Source organism: Molothrus ater, chromosome 1 (genome assembly GCF_012460135.2).
Source record: "Molothrus ater isolate BHLD 08-10-18 breed brown headed cowbird chromosome 1, BPBGC_Mater_1.1, whole genome shotgun sequence".
Taxonomy (NCBI): domain Eukaryota; kingdom Metazoa; phylum Chordata; class Aves; order Passeriformes; family Icteridae; genus Molothrus; species Molothrus ater.
In genome coordinates this window covers 9,831,673-9,846,821 of record NC_050478.2, presented here as the reverse complement: position 1 = coordinate 9,846,821, position 15,149 = coordinate 9,831,673, and the positions used below count along the sequence as shown (strand labels likewise).

General features: G+C 36.4%; 1 protein-coding gene across 1 annotated transcript in view; it reads left to right on the top strand.

Moving 5' to 3' along the window:
- PTPRN2 (protein tyrosine phosphatase receptor type N2) overlaps window positions 1-15,149 on the top strand; it is a 635,829-nt gene that overhangs the window by 240,883 nt on the left and 379,797 nt on the right. The window contains exons 7-9 of the mRNA XM_036405382.2: window positions 6,594-6,848; window positions 8,198-8,238; window positions 10,165-10,538. Coding sequence (XP_036261275.1) covers window positions 6,594-6,848; window positions 8,198-8,238; window positions 10,165-10,538 — 670 coding nt within the window. The remainder of the gene's footprint in view (window positions 1-6,593; window positions 6,849-8,197; window positions 8,239-10,164; window positions 10,539-15,149) is intronic.

The window sequence follows — 15,149 nt, the reverse complement described above, 5'->3', positions numbered from 1 at the left end:
CCTGAGAAGCTTCAGCTTCTCCATGTTTTGCTGCTTTGGAATGTGATTTGGAGAGTTGTTTACCCAGCATGTGAAACTGTTTTTACTTGATGACCAATGACAGCCACCAGTGTTGAGGCTGTGAGAAGTCACAAGATTTTATTATCATTCCTTTCCTTTGCAAGCCTTCTGATGAAATCCTTTGTTCTATTCTTTTAGTATAGTTTTAGTATATAATTTCTTAATATAATACATATAATAAAATAATAAATCAGCCTTCTGAAACATGGAGTCAAGATTCTCATCTCATCCCTCATCCTGGGTCCCCTGTAAACACCACCACATTTTTTTGCTTACCTGAAGTTTCCCTCATGTTTACTGAAATTTTTTTGAGAAAAAGAAAATAAAATTAGACATTTGATATATCTCCTAGTATTGGCATGTATATATCTGCCATAAGACAGTAATAATGTTCACCGTTCCAGCTACTCTTTCCCTGCAAACATCTACCCACATTCCTCAGCCCACCTTCCATATGCGTGCAGAAATATATGGCACTTAGTAAGACATAGCATTTATGTAATTTATTATATTTTCAAAGCATTTTACAAACAACGCATAATTATGGGTATATCTTTGCTATCAAATCTGTTTTTATGCATTCATCCCACACTATATATATAGATGATACAGAAATGCCTGGTTTTGTTCCACGTCTCTTTATTTAATTAGAAATTCAAGGACCACAGGTAAAATTCAAAGTTAAGCACAGAAATTAACTGTGAGATGAATTCTGGTGCAGAACCAGAGGGAGAGGAGGGAGAAGGGAGGAGTCTATCAGTTCCATGGATAGGTGAACAAGAAGGTGGGATTGCATCTAGTTTTGTCTGGACATTCTGTAAAAATGAACCCATTTCCTGGATTTTAATCTTTTTTTTTTTGATAATGCTGTTTAACAATGATTGGATCACAGTTTTTTCTGTACATGACAATTCAACAAATACTTAAATTAAAATGGAGGGTAACATCCCCATGCTCAGCTGCACTCAAAGCACTGCTTTATAAGATGAATCTTGGGGATCATGTAGACTTTATAATTCCGATTAATTTTGTTTTTTCTTTAAACTTATCTAACTATAGATGTTGTTCCAGTGGTTCAGGATGCCTGAAAAATGAGAGTTGATCCCCCGCCATTGTCAAGCACTTATATCTGCTACACTGCAGTCAGCACTACCCCAATGGATTTTAGTGATATGTTAGAGGGTTCCTTTGAATCCTTCTTTATCATCCATAAGGTGCAGTGTTCTTTGATTTGTTTTTTGTTTTGTTTTTTTTTTTTTGTTCTTTTAATAATATCCTCCAAAAACAAAACACACACAAACACACAGAAATGTCAGAGTTTCAGCAGAGGAAAGATAATGCTTGCAGTCTAAAGGATGCTCAGAAGTGAGAGCATTCTTGGTATGGTGCCCAGAGATAATAGGTTTCAAGGAATGAACTATAATGTAAAATCAAATCCAGGTGGCACTGTAAGTCTCTTGCACAGGTTAGACAATTTTGTTGCTAGACTCAAAACAAACTAGGCACATGCTGGTTTCATTATCCTCCAGCTGTTCCACTTCACCTTTCCTGGTAGGAGCCAACTGGGAAAAAAATGCTTAACACTTACAGGGAATAACATGTTTCACAATTCATTGGGTTGTACTACTTTGACTTCTCATATATAATATGCCCTATAGGAACTTCTGCCATTGCATTTGCTTTTAATTGTTGCATAGAGAAGGCATTATGAATTGCTTGAGGAGAAAATAATGTGGTTTCCTTTGTATTTTTGAGCCACTTAATAATCTCAACAAGAAAGTTGAGGTGAGGATGGACCCAGGCATATTCATTGCTTAAAATGCTGTCCACTGGAATGAAGGTGGTTTGGATTCAGATTTCCCAGGCTTGACCACACAACTTCTTTCTGCTTTTAACCTTTCTCCAATCTCTCTTGTGTTTATGGATTATTGTAGGCTTGTGGGTTGTTTTTTCTCTTGCACTCTGTGAACTACAGAACTGTAAAAAAACTGGAAGGATGGGGTGCTCAGTTCTCTGATCCATCTGATAGAGGATTAGACACAGGCACTGGACTGGGAGAACAATCCAGAAGGTACTGAGCAGATTAGTACTGAGAAGTGCTGCAAAACAGTGGCAGGTAAATTCTCTAACAAGGCACCCTGAGGAGAATTACAAAAGAAGGAAATGTGGAGTTATTTTTCTTTCAGATTTGGAAGTTGTTACCTCTAGGAGTAGCATGATGTGCGTGGGCACTGCCTTTGTAGTCACTGTGCAACAGTGGAATTGTTATTCTCTCCTCTGCACCAGCCATATTTAGAATTTGGCTCAGTTTTGTGTGGTTTGTTCTAGTCTAGTGTTTTTTTTATATGTTAAATATTACAGAATACGTCTCTCTGTTCCTTCGAAAAGGTCACAGAATTAGTAATTCAGATGTCTTAAAAAATAGCAAACTTCCATGTTTATGGAACAAAAATATTTTTTTATACATCCTCTCTCTGGCAAAGCTGGGATCACCATTCCATATGGTGCTCAGCTGCTGAGGCAGCTAACATGTGGTCAGTAGGGTGATGGGGTTGAGGAAGGCAGACCACACTGAGGAATTTCTAACAAAGTCACTGCTCCCATACCATGTGGTTGTAAGGCAAGCTGGCTTTGACTCTTGTGCCAGCAGAATATGAGGCATCATTTATATGCTGTACAATAAAAAGCTGTTTTCCCTGCATAAGGTGCTATTGTTACCTACTAGGGAATTCTACTGGTGGAGCTTATATTAAAAATTACATCTTCTAGGACATGTATGCTTTTACTGCCATTATGTTCCAGGGATAAAAGGCAGTTTGCATTTATCAGTTGCAAAGCTGGAGCTAAGGGAGAAATCTGGTTTGCAGTTTGCAAGCCCTGTGAAACATGACTGAGCATTGCTGAGTCTACTTAGGAGGGAGTCAGTGGGAGACTATAAAAGCTGTGCACAGGTAAATGCATGTTCAAGTACATGTGCTGCTTAAGTGCTGTGCCATTGCAATATCCATCTGCTATTTGGTCTTTCTCCAACAATATTTTCTGATTTTAATAAATACATCATATTACTCAAAGGTGTTGGTAAACAGATGCAATGATATTTATCTGTTTATCAGTGTTATCCACTAATTTACAAATTATTACAAACATGGACAAGTGCCATAACAAGAAGTGTAAATATCCATATTTACCATGGACAAGGATTAATACCATATCAGTAGCCATGTGAATTTAGCAAGACTCTTTATGCAGACCTACTTTCCACCAGGCTGTTACAGACACTTTGGTGACTGTCCCTCCTGGGGTACTAAAAACATGATGTTCCTCATATTTACTGGCTTTGGTTATTGTCTTTGGTCCTTGATATTTTAAATCACATTGCAGCTGTTCAGAAAAAGTAGATATAATGCCAAAGTTTTACTCATGTCAATGCAGTATTTAGGAGTCTGTTTGATGAACTGTGCCCAGGTGGCAATGACCAGGGCAGGAATGCCAGTAGTAGAGGAGCAGGATGCTCCTCTACATAATATTGAGGTTTTAGTGAGCCAGAAGAACCTGTACTGAGCCTGTCACTATTATCTGGAATAGGGCCTGTGGCCATTCTTTTTTCATGTTCTTCTTTGCCCTGTTCCCCCATTCCCATTTGTTTGAGATTAAGACTGCTTTTTTGTTGACAATGGATATTAAAGATGAGTCTGAAGATGGAGTGGAGAGATAAGACTGGGTTAAGAATATAGCTAAAGAGAAAAAGTTAGTTTGGAAAAAATGGAATGGAAATGACAAGGGTACATTGCCTGCATGTTGTTGAGTAGCTCAGTAGTTGATCTGGACAGCTGGCTGTGAATCAAATGAAATAAACAAAAATCTGGTTGTGTTACATTAATAAAACTCATTTAATTATATATGTCCTGAAATATAATTATCTTTTAAGATTTGTCTTCAAATGATGTTTTATTTGTAAAATTTTAGTTTTGATTAGGATCTGACATATATTCTGTCTTTTCATTGCTGATTTTATTAGCTCTGCTTCAATAATTTAGGCTTTTCTGTCAAGATATTGTCCAATAGTTCTATAAAAGATAAGTTCAGAAATGATACCTAAGCAGACACAAGGCTCCTGTGGTAATGCAACAGTACAGTTTTCTTCCTACAGCTAAGTTTTCTGCATTGCTGCTCTGTGTAACATCCTCTCCACCTCTCTGCCAGGTAGCTCTTGTGCTTCTTGAAAAAGTGTCTTGAACTCAGGTTGATCAAGTGTATTAAAAAATTTTGTTGTAGTTTGGATTAATTTGCTCTTGTAAATTGCCTTCCTAAACTAAAGCATTTGGTCACTATGCTTTTACTAAATTATGAAATTCATAACAGGGGATGGATACAATAAAATAGAAGGAGACTTTTCAAAGTTTTCTCTGAAATATTGCTAAGCTTCCATCAAACTTCAGTATTAATTTTGCTTCCTCTGCATATCTTGGCCCAGAGAGTTTGGCACAGATTGAGTTTAGATCTTTGATTCACATTTCTGAGCACTTGCTTTCCTGTACAAAGCTTTCTGCTATTCCAATATGGTACCAAAATCTTTGTCAGCTGTCAGTTTGAAGTAACATCACAGATATAACCTGTCTTTTTTTATAGATAGTCACAATTAAGTGTACTTATAACTATGCTTTTTAAAGGAAATCTAAAAAGTGAACATTTTACAAGATTAGCTTGTATTTTATATTACTGAATTTTATAATTAAATTAGTAGAATTTTGTAATAACATCCAGGTGGATTATTGGAAAGATGTTTTCTTTTTACCTGGAAAAGAAAGTACATCAAAGAAACACCTTCCCTGTGTGTCAACACCCTCTCAGACTCACAGTAAATCTATTATTTAAGCTGTTTAAGCTCTTTTACTTTTTATGGACTAATTAGTTAAGGGAAAATGGCATTATTTTTTTCGATGAATTTTGGGTCAGGTCAGGGGAAATTAGTCTTTGCCTTGAGATGGAATTGGGGTTCTGATGGTGAGATGCTGATGGTGAGCTCTTCAGTTAAAACTGAGGGGTTCAAAAAATGACAGATGTGTCCAAGGTCTTGGCCTCTTATTCCCAATGAAAAATAATCCTTGGTGCTTGTCTCCCTGCAAAATCACAGATGTTCCACTGCCTCTTCCATGAAGGAGAAGTCTGTTAACTACTTTAACTTCTTTTCTAGTCTCCATGTACTTCTGCCTCCTTTGCTGTGAGGAAAAAGAAAAATCCTGATTTTTAGCCCTTCTTATGACATTGTTTTTCCCTGTTTCCCTACTTTTAAATTCACTTTTATGTGAGCCTGAAAACTGACAGGACGGTCCCAAAGTCCTGCTTACAGATGATGAAGATGTCCAACCACTGGGCTTGACATGGATAGTGTTACTATTCAGAAAAAAGGTGGGATGGCACCTTCAAACTACTTATATGTAAATGCAGACATTCAACAGAGATGTAAGAGCAGCCCTTACTTTCCTCTTCCTACACAATACTATGTGAAAGAGTTTTCTTGCTTGCATGCATATGCATAAATATGTTAAATTTCTTATCAACATGAATAAGCAGAACAGAGGCATGATTGGAAATAGTTTTGGTGTGCTACAGTAAGCACTACATTAGGCTGAATTTTTCAGAGTTCTGCAGACTGATAGTGGAGATGCAATAAATGCAGTCAGAAAAGTGCCTTCCCTGGGGAGATGTTATGCTCTATCTTCTGACTCACCTTTAATACCCATTGTCCTTGAATTTCCTTACCTACAAAACTTTTGTCACATCAAAGGTGTTTTGCTGTTTGGTTATTTTTTTCTCAATGTGACTGGTAAAACATTCATAGCTGGCAAACCAAAACAAGTTCTATATATCTCTATATCATCTATACCTATATCAATAATCTATATATGTAAATATGTATTTGAAAAAAGTATATATGTTCCAAGAGAAATTAATAACATTTAGAAATTTTGTCCTTGACATATCCATGTATATAATGTATATTTATTTATATCCCCTTCTAATTGATGAGGAGCTTTTTGATTGAAAGACAAAATATCTGACTCATTTTTTCCCAGAACTCTGTACAACTTATATAGATATACTTGTGAAAGCAAATTACCAAAGAAAACTGATCTCTAGGAAACAGTAATGTTGTTTGTACTGTTTTGCAGCTAAAAAAAAAAGAAATTAGGCTACTTTAACACTTGCTTTCAGTATTTTGAGTCAACTTAGACTAGGGAAGACTGTTCTTCTTGTAAAGAAAAAGTGGTAATTTCATGCCCTCTCTCTAGGAGGACTTTCTCGGTTATAATAGCATACATCCCCCTGTCCTGGCACAGATTCACCTGGTCATAAACTTCAACATCCATTAAGAATCCTCTGTTTTCTGTAAGGAATGCGGCACCTTCCTTTAAAAAGCAGATACTCTCCATGAAGGGAAAGCTATCTAAATTTTTTAGGAAAAATTAAAGATATAATCACATGTGTTTCATGTATGCAGCTAATTGTGCCCATGTTGTTTTCTGATCCAGAGGCACTGATTAAAAACGTATTGAAGGACCTAGAGAAACACCAAGTGAATGTGGAGAATCTCAGCTCAACAGAACTGGATGAAATCGCTGATACTATCGCCACTGCAATCCAAAGTGTTGACATCCAGGAAGAAACAGAAAAAAATGCTGGAAAAATTAGAGAAGACAAAACAGAAGCACAAATGAAGAAAGGAGATGCTCAAGGAAGGGCAGAGCTTCAGAATGGATTAATGGAAAACAGTGTTAATATACCAGGTATTTATTTTAGAAGTACAGCAAAAGACAGCTACCCTGATTTTCCTCTATTGCTTCACCTTAGTGCTAGACTTCTAAAAATCAGTTTTAAAGAAGGTGTGAGGGAAAGTTTCTGTATTTCCCAAAAGGCTTGGAATTTTAGATTGTTGTTTTCTTTTTACAGCAGGTTCTTCATTTACCAAAAAAAAAAAATCTGTTCATGAACACTCGATCTTCAAGCTTCACAAACAAGATCACAAACCTACACATCCAATTATATTGAAATAAGAATTGCTTTATGCTGTGTGGTCTAATTTCCTCTTCTTGAAAATGAGATGCTTAAGCAAAATGATAACGGAAATTATTATATTACAAGACGTATTTCAAAATATGCAGAGAAAAAAGTTATGTTTTACAGATAATCATTTTTTACCATGCCACAGTTACTTGCAGAAGAAAATCTGTGACAAGTTACAGGTACAAACCCACTCATTCCCTTTCCTTCTTAGGGAATAAGAAGAGTTATTATGGTTATTTGTTTCTGTCTGCACACATATTTTCCTGGTGATGCAGATTCAGGAGCCACAGTAATTGCCATTAATGAGTGAAAATCACAGTGGAACATAAGTTACTGCTCATCCATTTTCTATTTTAGGAATGTTATAATATCTAGTATGCTAGAAATGTGTGCTGTAAGTCATAAAAAATGATTTTCACTGTTTTCATGGTGATATACTGAAATTCTTACTAGTTAGGGATATTCTGGTTATTCTGATTGCCAGATTTTGCTGTAGATTAAAAGGAGAAAACTTGAGGATTTCTCTTGAATCATGCTGAGAAGGATGAATGACATTGAGTTCATAAAGCAAAAAGCCAGTGTTATTTGACTGAGATTAAGGATGTGACTGAATATTATCACTGTAGTTAAACTGTAACATGATTTTGGTGAATGATATCTTTTGAAGTATGTAATTTTCTTCCACCAAAATAGGTATGAGGGAAATTTATATTTCCTTTTCCTTTACCATAAATGTCCATTCAGCAAGCTAGAGCCATTTTATTCTGTTTTTTTTCCTCAGATATTGGTAAACTGATATGATGATTTGACACTTAATTAGCAAAATAACACTATTACATTGGCTCTTGAAGTACTCTGTCTATTGATCTCACATTAATTTGCTATCAAAGCAGGGTTAGAATAACAATAATAAATTATACAGTGCTCCTTATTCTGCCCTTTCAGCTTTGATGTCTCAATGTTTAAATCACATAAAAAGACCACTGCTAAAAAGCAGCCTATGAGAAGTCTTTGCTTTGTATATGATGTTTGCCCTTCATAACTATATTTTTGTGCTTTTCATATCCTACAGACAATGGAGTGCACGAAGCCAGTGTGAGAAGTGATCAAGAGGTAGAGTACCAGTATTTTAACAAAACAAGTGTTCCATCTCAGAATATCAGGTTTCTGTGCAGTGAAAGACAAACACTTCTGAAATATGACTTGTTCTAAGTTTTTGTGTTCAAGTTATGCTTCAATAGCACACATGCTGTTTTGATGCATTAAAATATTAAATGAGCCTTTATTTAAACCTTAACCAAAATGGGTTTTGATATTCAAAAATAAAACTCAAGTCCTTTTTCCTCCCGTTTCAGTAATTTTTAAATAGACAGAATTTATAATAGATTCACAAATTTCAGAAAAAATCAGGGTTTTCCTCAAATCCGTAGATTTTGAGCAGTGAGGTGTTCTTGAAAATGCTTTTCCCCCCTGTCCTTTGGCTCTTGGTTCTGGGGAGGTATTTCAAAATCTCTAGGCATTAAATCTCATACCCTAGCTAGTAACACCAAAATTAGCATTTTAATCCAGATTACTCTTACAATATTCCTCCTGAGTCATTCTTTCAGATAACAACACACAATAATACAGTGCAGTATTTTCTCTGTGGTTTCATTTTGATCTGAAAATAACACATATAGGACTCCAAACATCACACGTGCAGCTGGTTTGGAAAGAAAGACCTAATGCTTTCAGGTCATGCCACTAATGAATTTGACATTTAATACTAGACTTTCAAAAAGGCAACTTTAGCCCCCTAATGATGCACTGTTCATTACAGGATTTGGGATTGTAGAACCATGTAGGCACTTTTACATCCTTTTCCCCTCTGTAGAACAATGTTTTATATATACATATAGTGATCCTGATTCCTCTTCTGTAAGGAATTGAGACTTTGTAGGATGAGCTTTCAAATAACTATCCAGCATCATAGAGAAACTGAGGCAGAAATTTCTTTAGCATGTATTGATTCTTTTGACTCCTATGGACTGCTGTCCAATATTTAGCCATTTTTGCGGTATATTCATCTTCTTTTTCTCAGTTTCGTGGAGCAGAAAAATTTCAAAGAAATATTTTTTTAAAACTGTGTGAAACTTCCCCTACTATGTACTCTATCAAAAGCCAATACTGCAAAACTCATAAATGGGCAAATCTTCTTGTGTTTACAGTAAAATCTCTTTGGTCCTTCTACCAAGCAAGGGAAACACACATAGACAGAGTGGCAGGAGCTTTAAACACCCACATGAAAATCATCACGGAATGAAGTGCAGTAGTCACAACAGACTTACAGAGGATCTCATGTATAAATTTCTTAGTGACAGTTTAAATAGGGAATGTTTGAATAGAATTTATTGTGACACAGAGCATAAAGTGCCCATTTGCCATCATTTCCTCCCAAATGCTTGGCTGCAATAAAGTATGTAATGAAACTAGCTAATGAATTTTTCCAGGCACCTGTTTTGACTTTGGCTCATTTGCTTATTGTTGATTTATTAGACAGATTCTGGTTTTCTGTGCTCATATTTTTAGCTTGTTGGATCACTCACATACAATTTGTCACCGTTTCTAGAGATGAAGAAGGAAAACATAATTGGTGATATAATATCTGTTCCTTTTCTGGTGTTATAGCTTGTGAGACCCAAGAGTTATGAAAGTTTCCAGGCCCAACCCAGGAATATTGATGGACATTTCTATGTTTTCTCCTTTTCATTAACTTAGCAAATAACAAAGTTTCATTTTTGTCAATACTTAGACACACAGACACGTGGAAACCACTGGAAAAAATATAGTGGCATAATTTATGCTCCTTTATTATTACTGAATAAATAGCATGGTCTTAACATAGTCTAGCAGCCTACAGAAATTAAGAAAATGACCATGCAACAGTTGTATGAGTAGACTCTACTATATCAATAAGAGTTTGAAAAAATTATATCCAGGTTTGGTGAGTATAACCTTCCTGTGTTTAGTTTTAAAACTAATATTATTCTTTTAATACAGGAGAACATGGCAAAACTGATTAGATTCTTGAATGAGAATGCACTAGCTGAAAAGATGCATAAAGACCTTATTCCTGAAGAACCTGCAAAGACAGAAACTAAGAAATCTGAAGAAACTGACCCTTCTTCCTCAGAAGAAACAAATGCTGGTGTGGAAAATGTAAAAAGTGAGACTTTCTCAAGGGAGCTGACAACTGCAAAGAGCAGTGAATCTGACTCCGAAGACCCAAGCCAGACCAGCTACTGGATTAAGAATACTTTAATGCAGGAAGGAAACTCATATGAAAAGCCTCAGAAAAACACAGGACAAGGCTTACAACTTGAAGTGAAATCTTCTCAGGAGGAAGAATATGGCTATATTGTGACAGTGAAAGAGTAAGTACAGCAGCCAATTTGAATGGCATTTTTAACTGAGGAAAAGATAAAGTCATTCCACCTAGTGAAATATGAATGTACAAGAGGAAAATGCCACAGGCCTGATTTTTAATACATCTGAAACTGTTTGGAACCCGTTCAGTACTTTGATGAAAATACAAGCAAACAGTTCCGTTTTCTTACAGTTGCCTTTCCTCCCTTGCAGGAGACATTAAATTTGTAGGTCTTTCGCTCAGACCTCTCTCTATCTTCTCATGTTCTAGTGACCTTCCAATATGTCAGTAAGTGTGCTTATGGTTAGGATGAGAGCTTTAAATATTTGACTTGAAAGTAGTCTAAATATCAATGCCTGAGTCATTCTTTCAGAAAAACAACACACAATAATACAGCACAGTATTTTCTCTGTGGTTTCATTTTGATCTGAAAATAACACATATAGGACTCCAAACATCACACATGCAGCTGGTTTGGAAAGAAAGACCTAATGCTTTCAGGTCATGCCACTAATGAATTTGACATTTAATACTAGACTTTCAAAAAGGCAACTTTAGCCCCCTAATGATGCACTGTTCATTACAGGATTTGGGATTGTAGAACCATGTAGGCACTTTTACATCCTTTTCCCCTCTGTAGAACAATGTTATATTTAATTAGTGATCCTGATTCCTCTTCTGTGAGAATCTGGGAATTTCTAGGATGAGCTTGCAATCACTGTCCAGTATCATAGAGAAACTGAGGCAGAAATTTCTTTAGCATGTATTGATTCTTTTGACTGTCCTCAACTTATTAATGGGATTGAAGGCAATAGGATTGTGGAGGATTCTTGTTTTTACTCTACTGTGTTGCATTGAAATGCATGTAGCTGCACATTAGAAACAGACCAGAAACTGGTGGAATACCCTTTAACTGCACTTCTTCATTCCTGCCCTGGAATGTTATGTGAAGCAGTACAAGACAGTTGTTCCCCAGCTCAGCACTACTTCCCTACTTCCCCACCCAGCTCTTTTAACTCATATCAATCTGGAAGACTCCTTTATTCCAAAGAGTTTCATGATGACACCATCTCTTTTGACTATCCAGACTTATTTGGCTCATAAATGCAGTAAAGTTTAGAACTGCCAGAGCTCTGGGAAATGGGAGACATTCTGAATTTCAGTGTTCACAACCTGGAGATTCTTCACTGTATCATCTCACCTGGTGTTCTTCCTAGCTAGTCTGCCACTGATGGGTTTTCCCTGAATTATGTCTGTTATTATTCAGTGAAACTTGCTGAAGAAGGTCATTTGTCCAAAGATTTTTGGTTCTTGAGGAGCTCCTATACACAAATATAATTTACCTTCTTTACCATTTTTAATGGTTTTCAGCTGGCTGGATGGCCAGACCCAGAGAGTGGTGGGAAATGGAGTTACAGCCACAGTTATAACTCTGGGTGCACACCAGTGTGCTCCACAGGGCTCAGTACTGACGCCAGTTCTGTTTAACATCTCTGTTGATGATCTGGATGAAGGGCTCAAGTGTGTCCTCAGTCAGTTTTCAGCTGGAAACCAAGGGAGAGAGGGAGTGTTGATCTTCTGGAGGGCAGGAAGGCTCTGAGAGAGAAAAGCCTCAACTTGCACCAGGGGATGTTCAAATTATATTAGGATTATTAGTATATTAGGATAAACTTGACAAAGGGGTTGTCAAGCTTTGAAACAGGCTGCCCTGGGAAGTCACCATGGCTGGAGGTATTTAAAAGGCATGTCCCTGTGTCACTTAGGGACACAATTTAGTGGGGGATTTGGCAGGGGTGGGTTAACAGTTGGACTCAATGATCTTGGAAGTCTTTTCTAACCTAAATAATTCTGTGATCCTATGATTCTGCTTAGATAGCTGACATTTGTGGGGAGATCCATTCCCTGTTAGCTTCTGAGGTTTTGCAAGCATGATACGAGGAGGTATTGGCACTGCTGCACTGAACTCCATGAAATGCTAAGAAGATGCCAGCATTTTATTGTGCCACAAACCAAAGATAAATATTTTCATCTAATACTTGAAGTAAAGTTTTGTGATACTTTATAGACTTGTCAAAATGGCAGTCTGATTGTCAATGCAAGAACAGTGGGTCACTCCTGCTGTGTTTGTCAAGTGACCTTTCAGATGGTTGCAGCCCTGCAATCCATACCAATCCATATTATCCATCAGCGCTGAGCTTTGGAATGAATTGACACTTTCAGTGTAGAAAATTGCCCAGCAAATCCTCCACTGTGCTGCTTCAGTACTTTGTTATTCTGAGAAACCAATCAAGTTGGTGATTTACTTTGTTTACTCTCTTCTCTTTCAAAAAATGGCTATTCTACCACTGGAGTATTTGTGTAACATTTTTTCCTTTCTCAGTGTAATTGCTTTCAAATGTTTTATTAATTTTAACTCTAAAATTTCAAAGTAATCTTATTTTTTAAAAGTAATCTATGGGATGTTATTTTAATTTATATTCTACTCTTGCCATGGTTATAAAGTATCTCTGTTATAGTTGGGATACATCAGTGTGAGCTCTCTCTTGCCTTTGGACTTTTTTTATTTTCTGAAGTTCTAGTTCTTCACATTTGGGAAACTTTTTTTTTTTTGTTAAAAACCATGCCAGTCCTCCCATTTGTTTGGCAGTATGTGCTCTATAATAAGGGCCTAGATCCCACAATCAAAACATTTACACAGTGTTTGGTCTCCTGAGTGTCTTATGAGGAAACCTAAAGCCTGACTTTCTGAAAATGTAGTTCTTACCACCTCCAGTAAATCTAAATGTAAGCTGCTGCATGCTCAGCAGTTTAAATAGCCAAGCTGGCACGCAATTTCTCAAATATGAGATTGAGGAGCTAGACTTAAATGCACTAAAAGAAATCCTAGTTTGAAAGTTCATCTCTTTCCACTGCTTATCACAGAGTCTTTCAAGCTTCAAAATCAAGTCATGCTAGTCTGAAGCCATGCTTGGACTCCTAGTGCAGAGCAACCCATCCTGTTTTGTGATTTATCAGAGGGCTCGTACTTGAAGTTTTTCATACAAAGACTAGATCACAGACAGCTCATGGCAGCTCTCTCAGCTTGTGAGCCAACTTCTGGCATTGTTGTGTTAGGCATTTCCAGGGTAGTTCATGTTTTGTCATATGTTAGCTCTCAATTGCAGACTGTCTATGTAAGATTGCATGGGTTGTAAATCTGTTCACACCACGTTAACTGAGTTGGATGCTGCATGCATGGCCCTGCATTTCACTGGAGGTAGCTGCAATTCTGCTCAGGTGCTGGGAAGAAATGGGGCTTGTGTTCATAGTGTAAAATTGCTGTGGAATATGATTAGTCTGACCCATTTAACGTGCTGAAGGGTTGGGTTAATTGCAAATGCTTGATGTTATTTCTCCACCTTTACAAATGTGATAAATGATACTGCTTTGCATATAATGATTACTTTCCTCAGGATGGCATTCAGGTTAGGACCCTGAAGCTGGGTTGTGCAGAAGTCTTGGTTTATTCCTCAAGTTTTCTGTTTTCCTAGGCATATCATTAAATACTTGTATTTTTATGATCTTCATTATTTTTCCCTTACCAGGTGGAAACATTTTAATTGCATTTAAAAATTAAATTTAAAATAAATAGGAAAAATTAATCACAATATCTACAGCAATGAAACAGGGGTGATATTGTTTTCACTTACTGGATCTTGATGTTTCTTAGAAGCTGAGCATTTATATTCCATGAGGCTTTGCAGCTCTTTCTAGAAAATAATAACAGAATGTTCTTGTTTTTTAATACATCTATTCAAAAAGAAAAACGGATTTGTTCCTCTCTGTATATCTCACTGTCCTTTTTGAAATCATTATTTTACTTACAAGTGCACTTTATTAAGGGAAAGAGATTTGTTCATATTCTTCACTTAATTTCTACAACTGCCTTTAAAAACGAAGAGAAATTATAAATACATAAAAACCAGAAAATCTGTTGCTACTGAAGTCTGTTAAAATCACCAAAGAACAGCATTGCTGACATTAGAAAAAGTAAAATTTTTATCTCTGATTTTTTACTTCCCTTATATAACTCTTCCCTTGCATAAGTAAGTTCCATAAATGTCCATAATTGATTTTAAAGCCAAAGGTTTTGCTTCTGACAACATAGCTTGACCCCCTATCTGAATAACATATGTAGAAAATCTTTTCCTGTGAAATTATCCAGTAGGTACAATTTGGTCTTTGTGTCTCAGCACCAAAACCTGTAGAGAGACATAATTCTAGAATTTTCTGTTGCCAACTCTTCATGCATAATTATATATGGTCCCTAGAGTTTTCTAGACATGAAATCTTTCTTCCATCTATAATTCTCCAGTTTCCTTGTGATTCTTAGAAAGTGACAGAGATCATATCCCCCATATTACTGCTTCACTGCCTCAATTTTGATATTATATATTCCCACAGGAAAATGATGCTTCATGCTTCCTATTCATCCACAAGAAAATAACAGGGAAGCAGTAGTTAATCTGGCTTTGTCACAGAGAGCAGTAAATACTGCTTTTTTTTTTTTAATGCTGTGTTCAGCTTTGTATATTTTTATTATCTGTTATATGCACAGAGACATGATAATCTGTTCTAC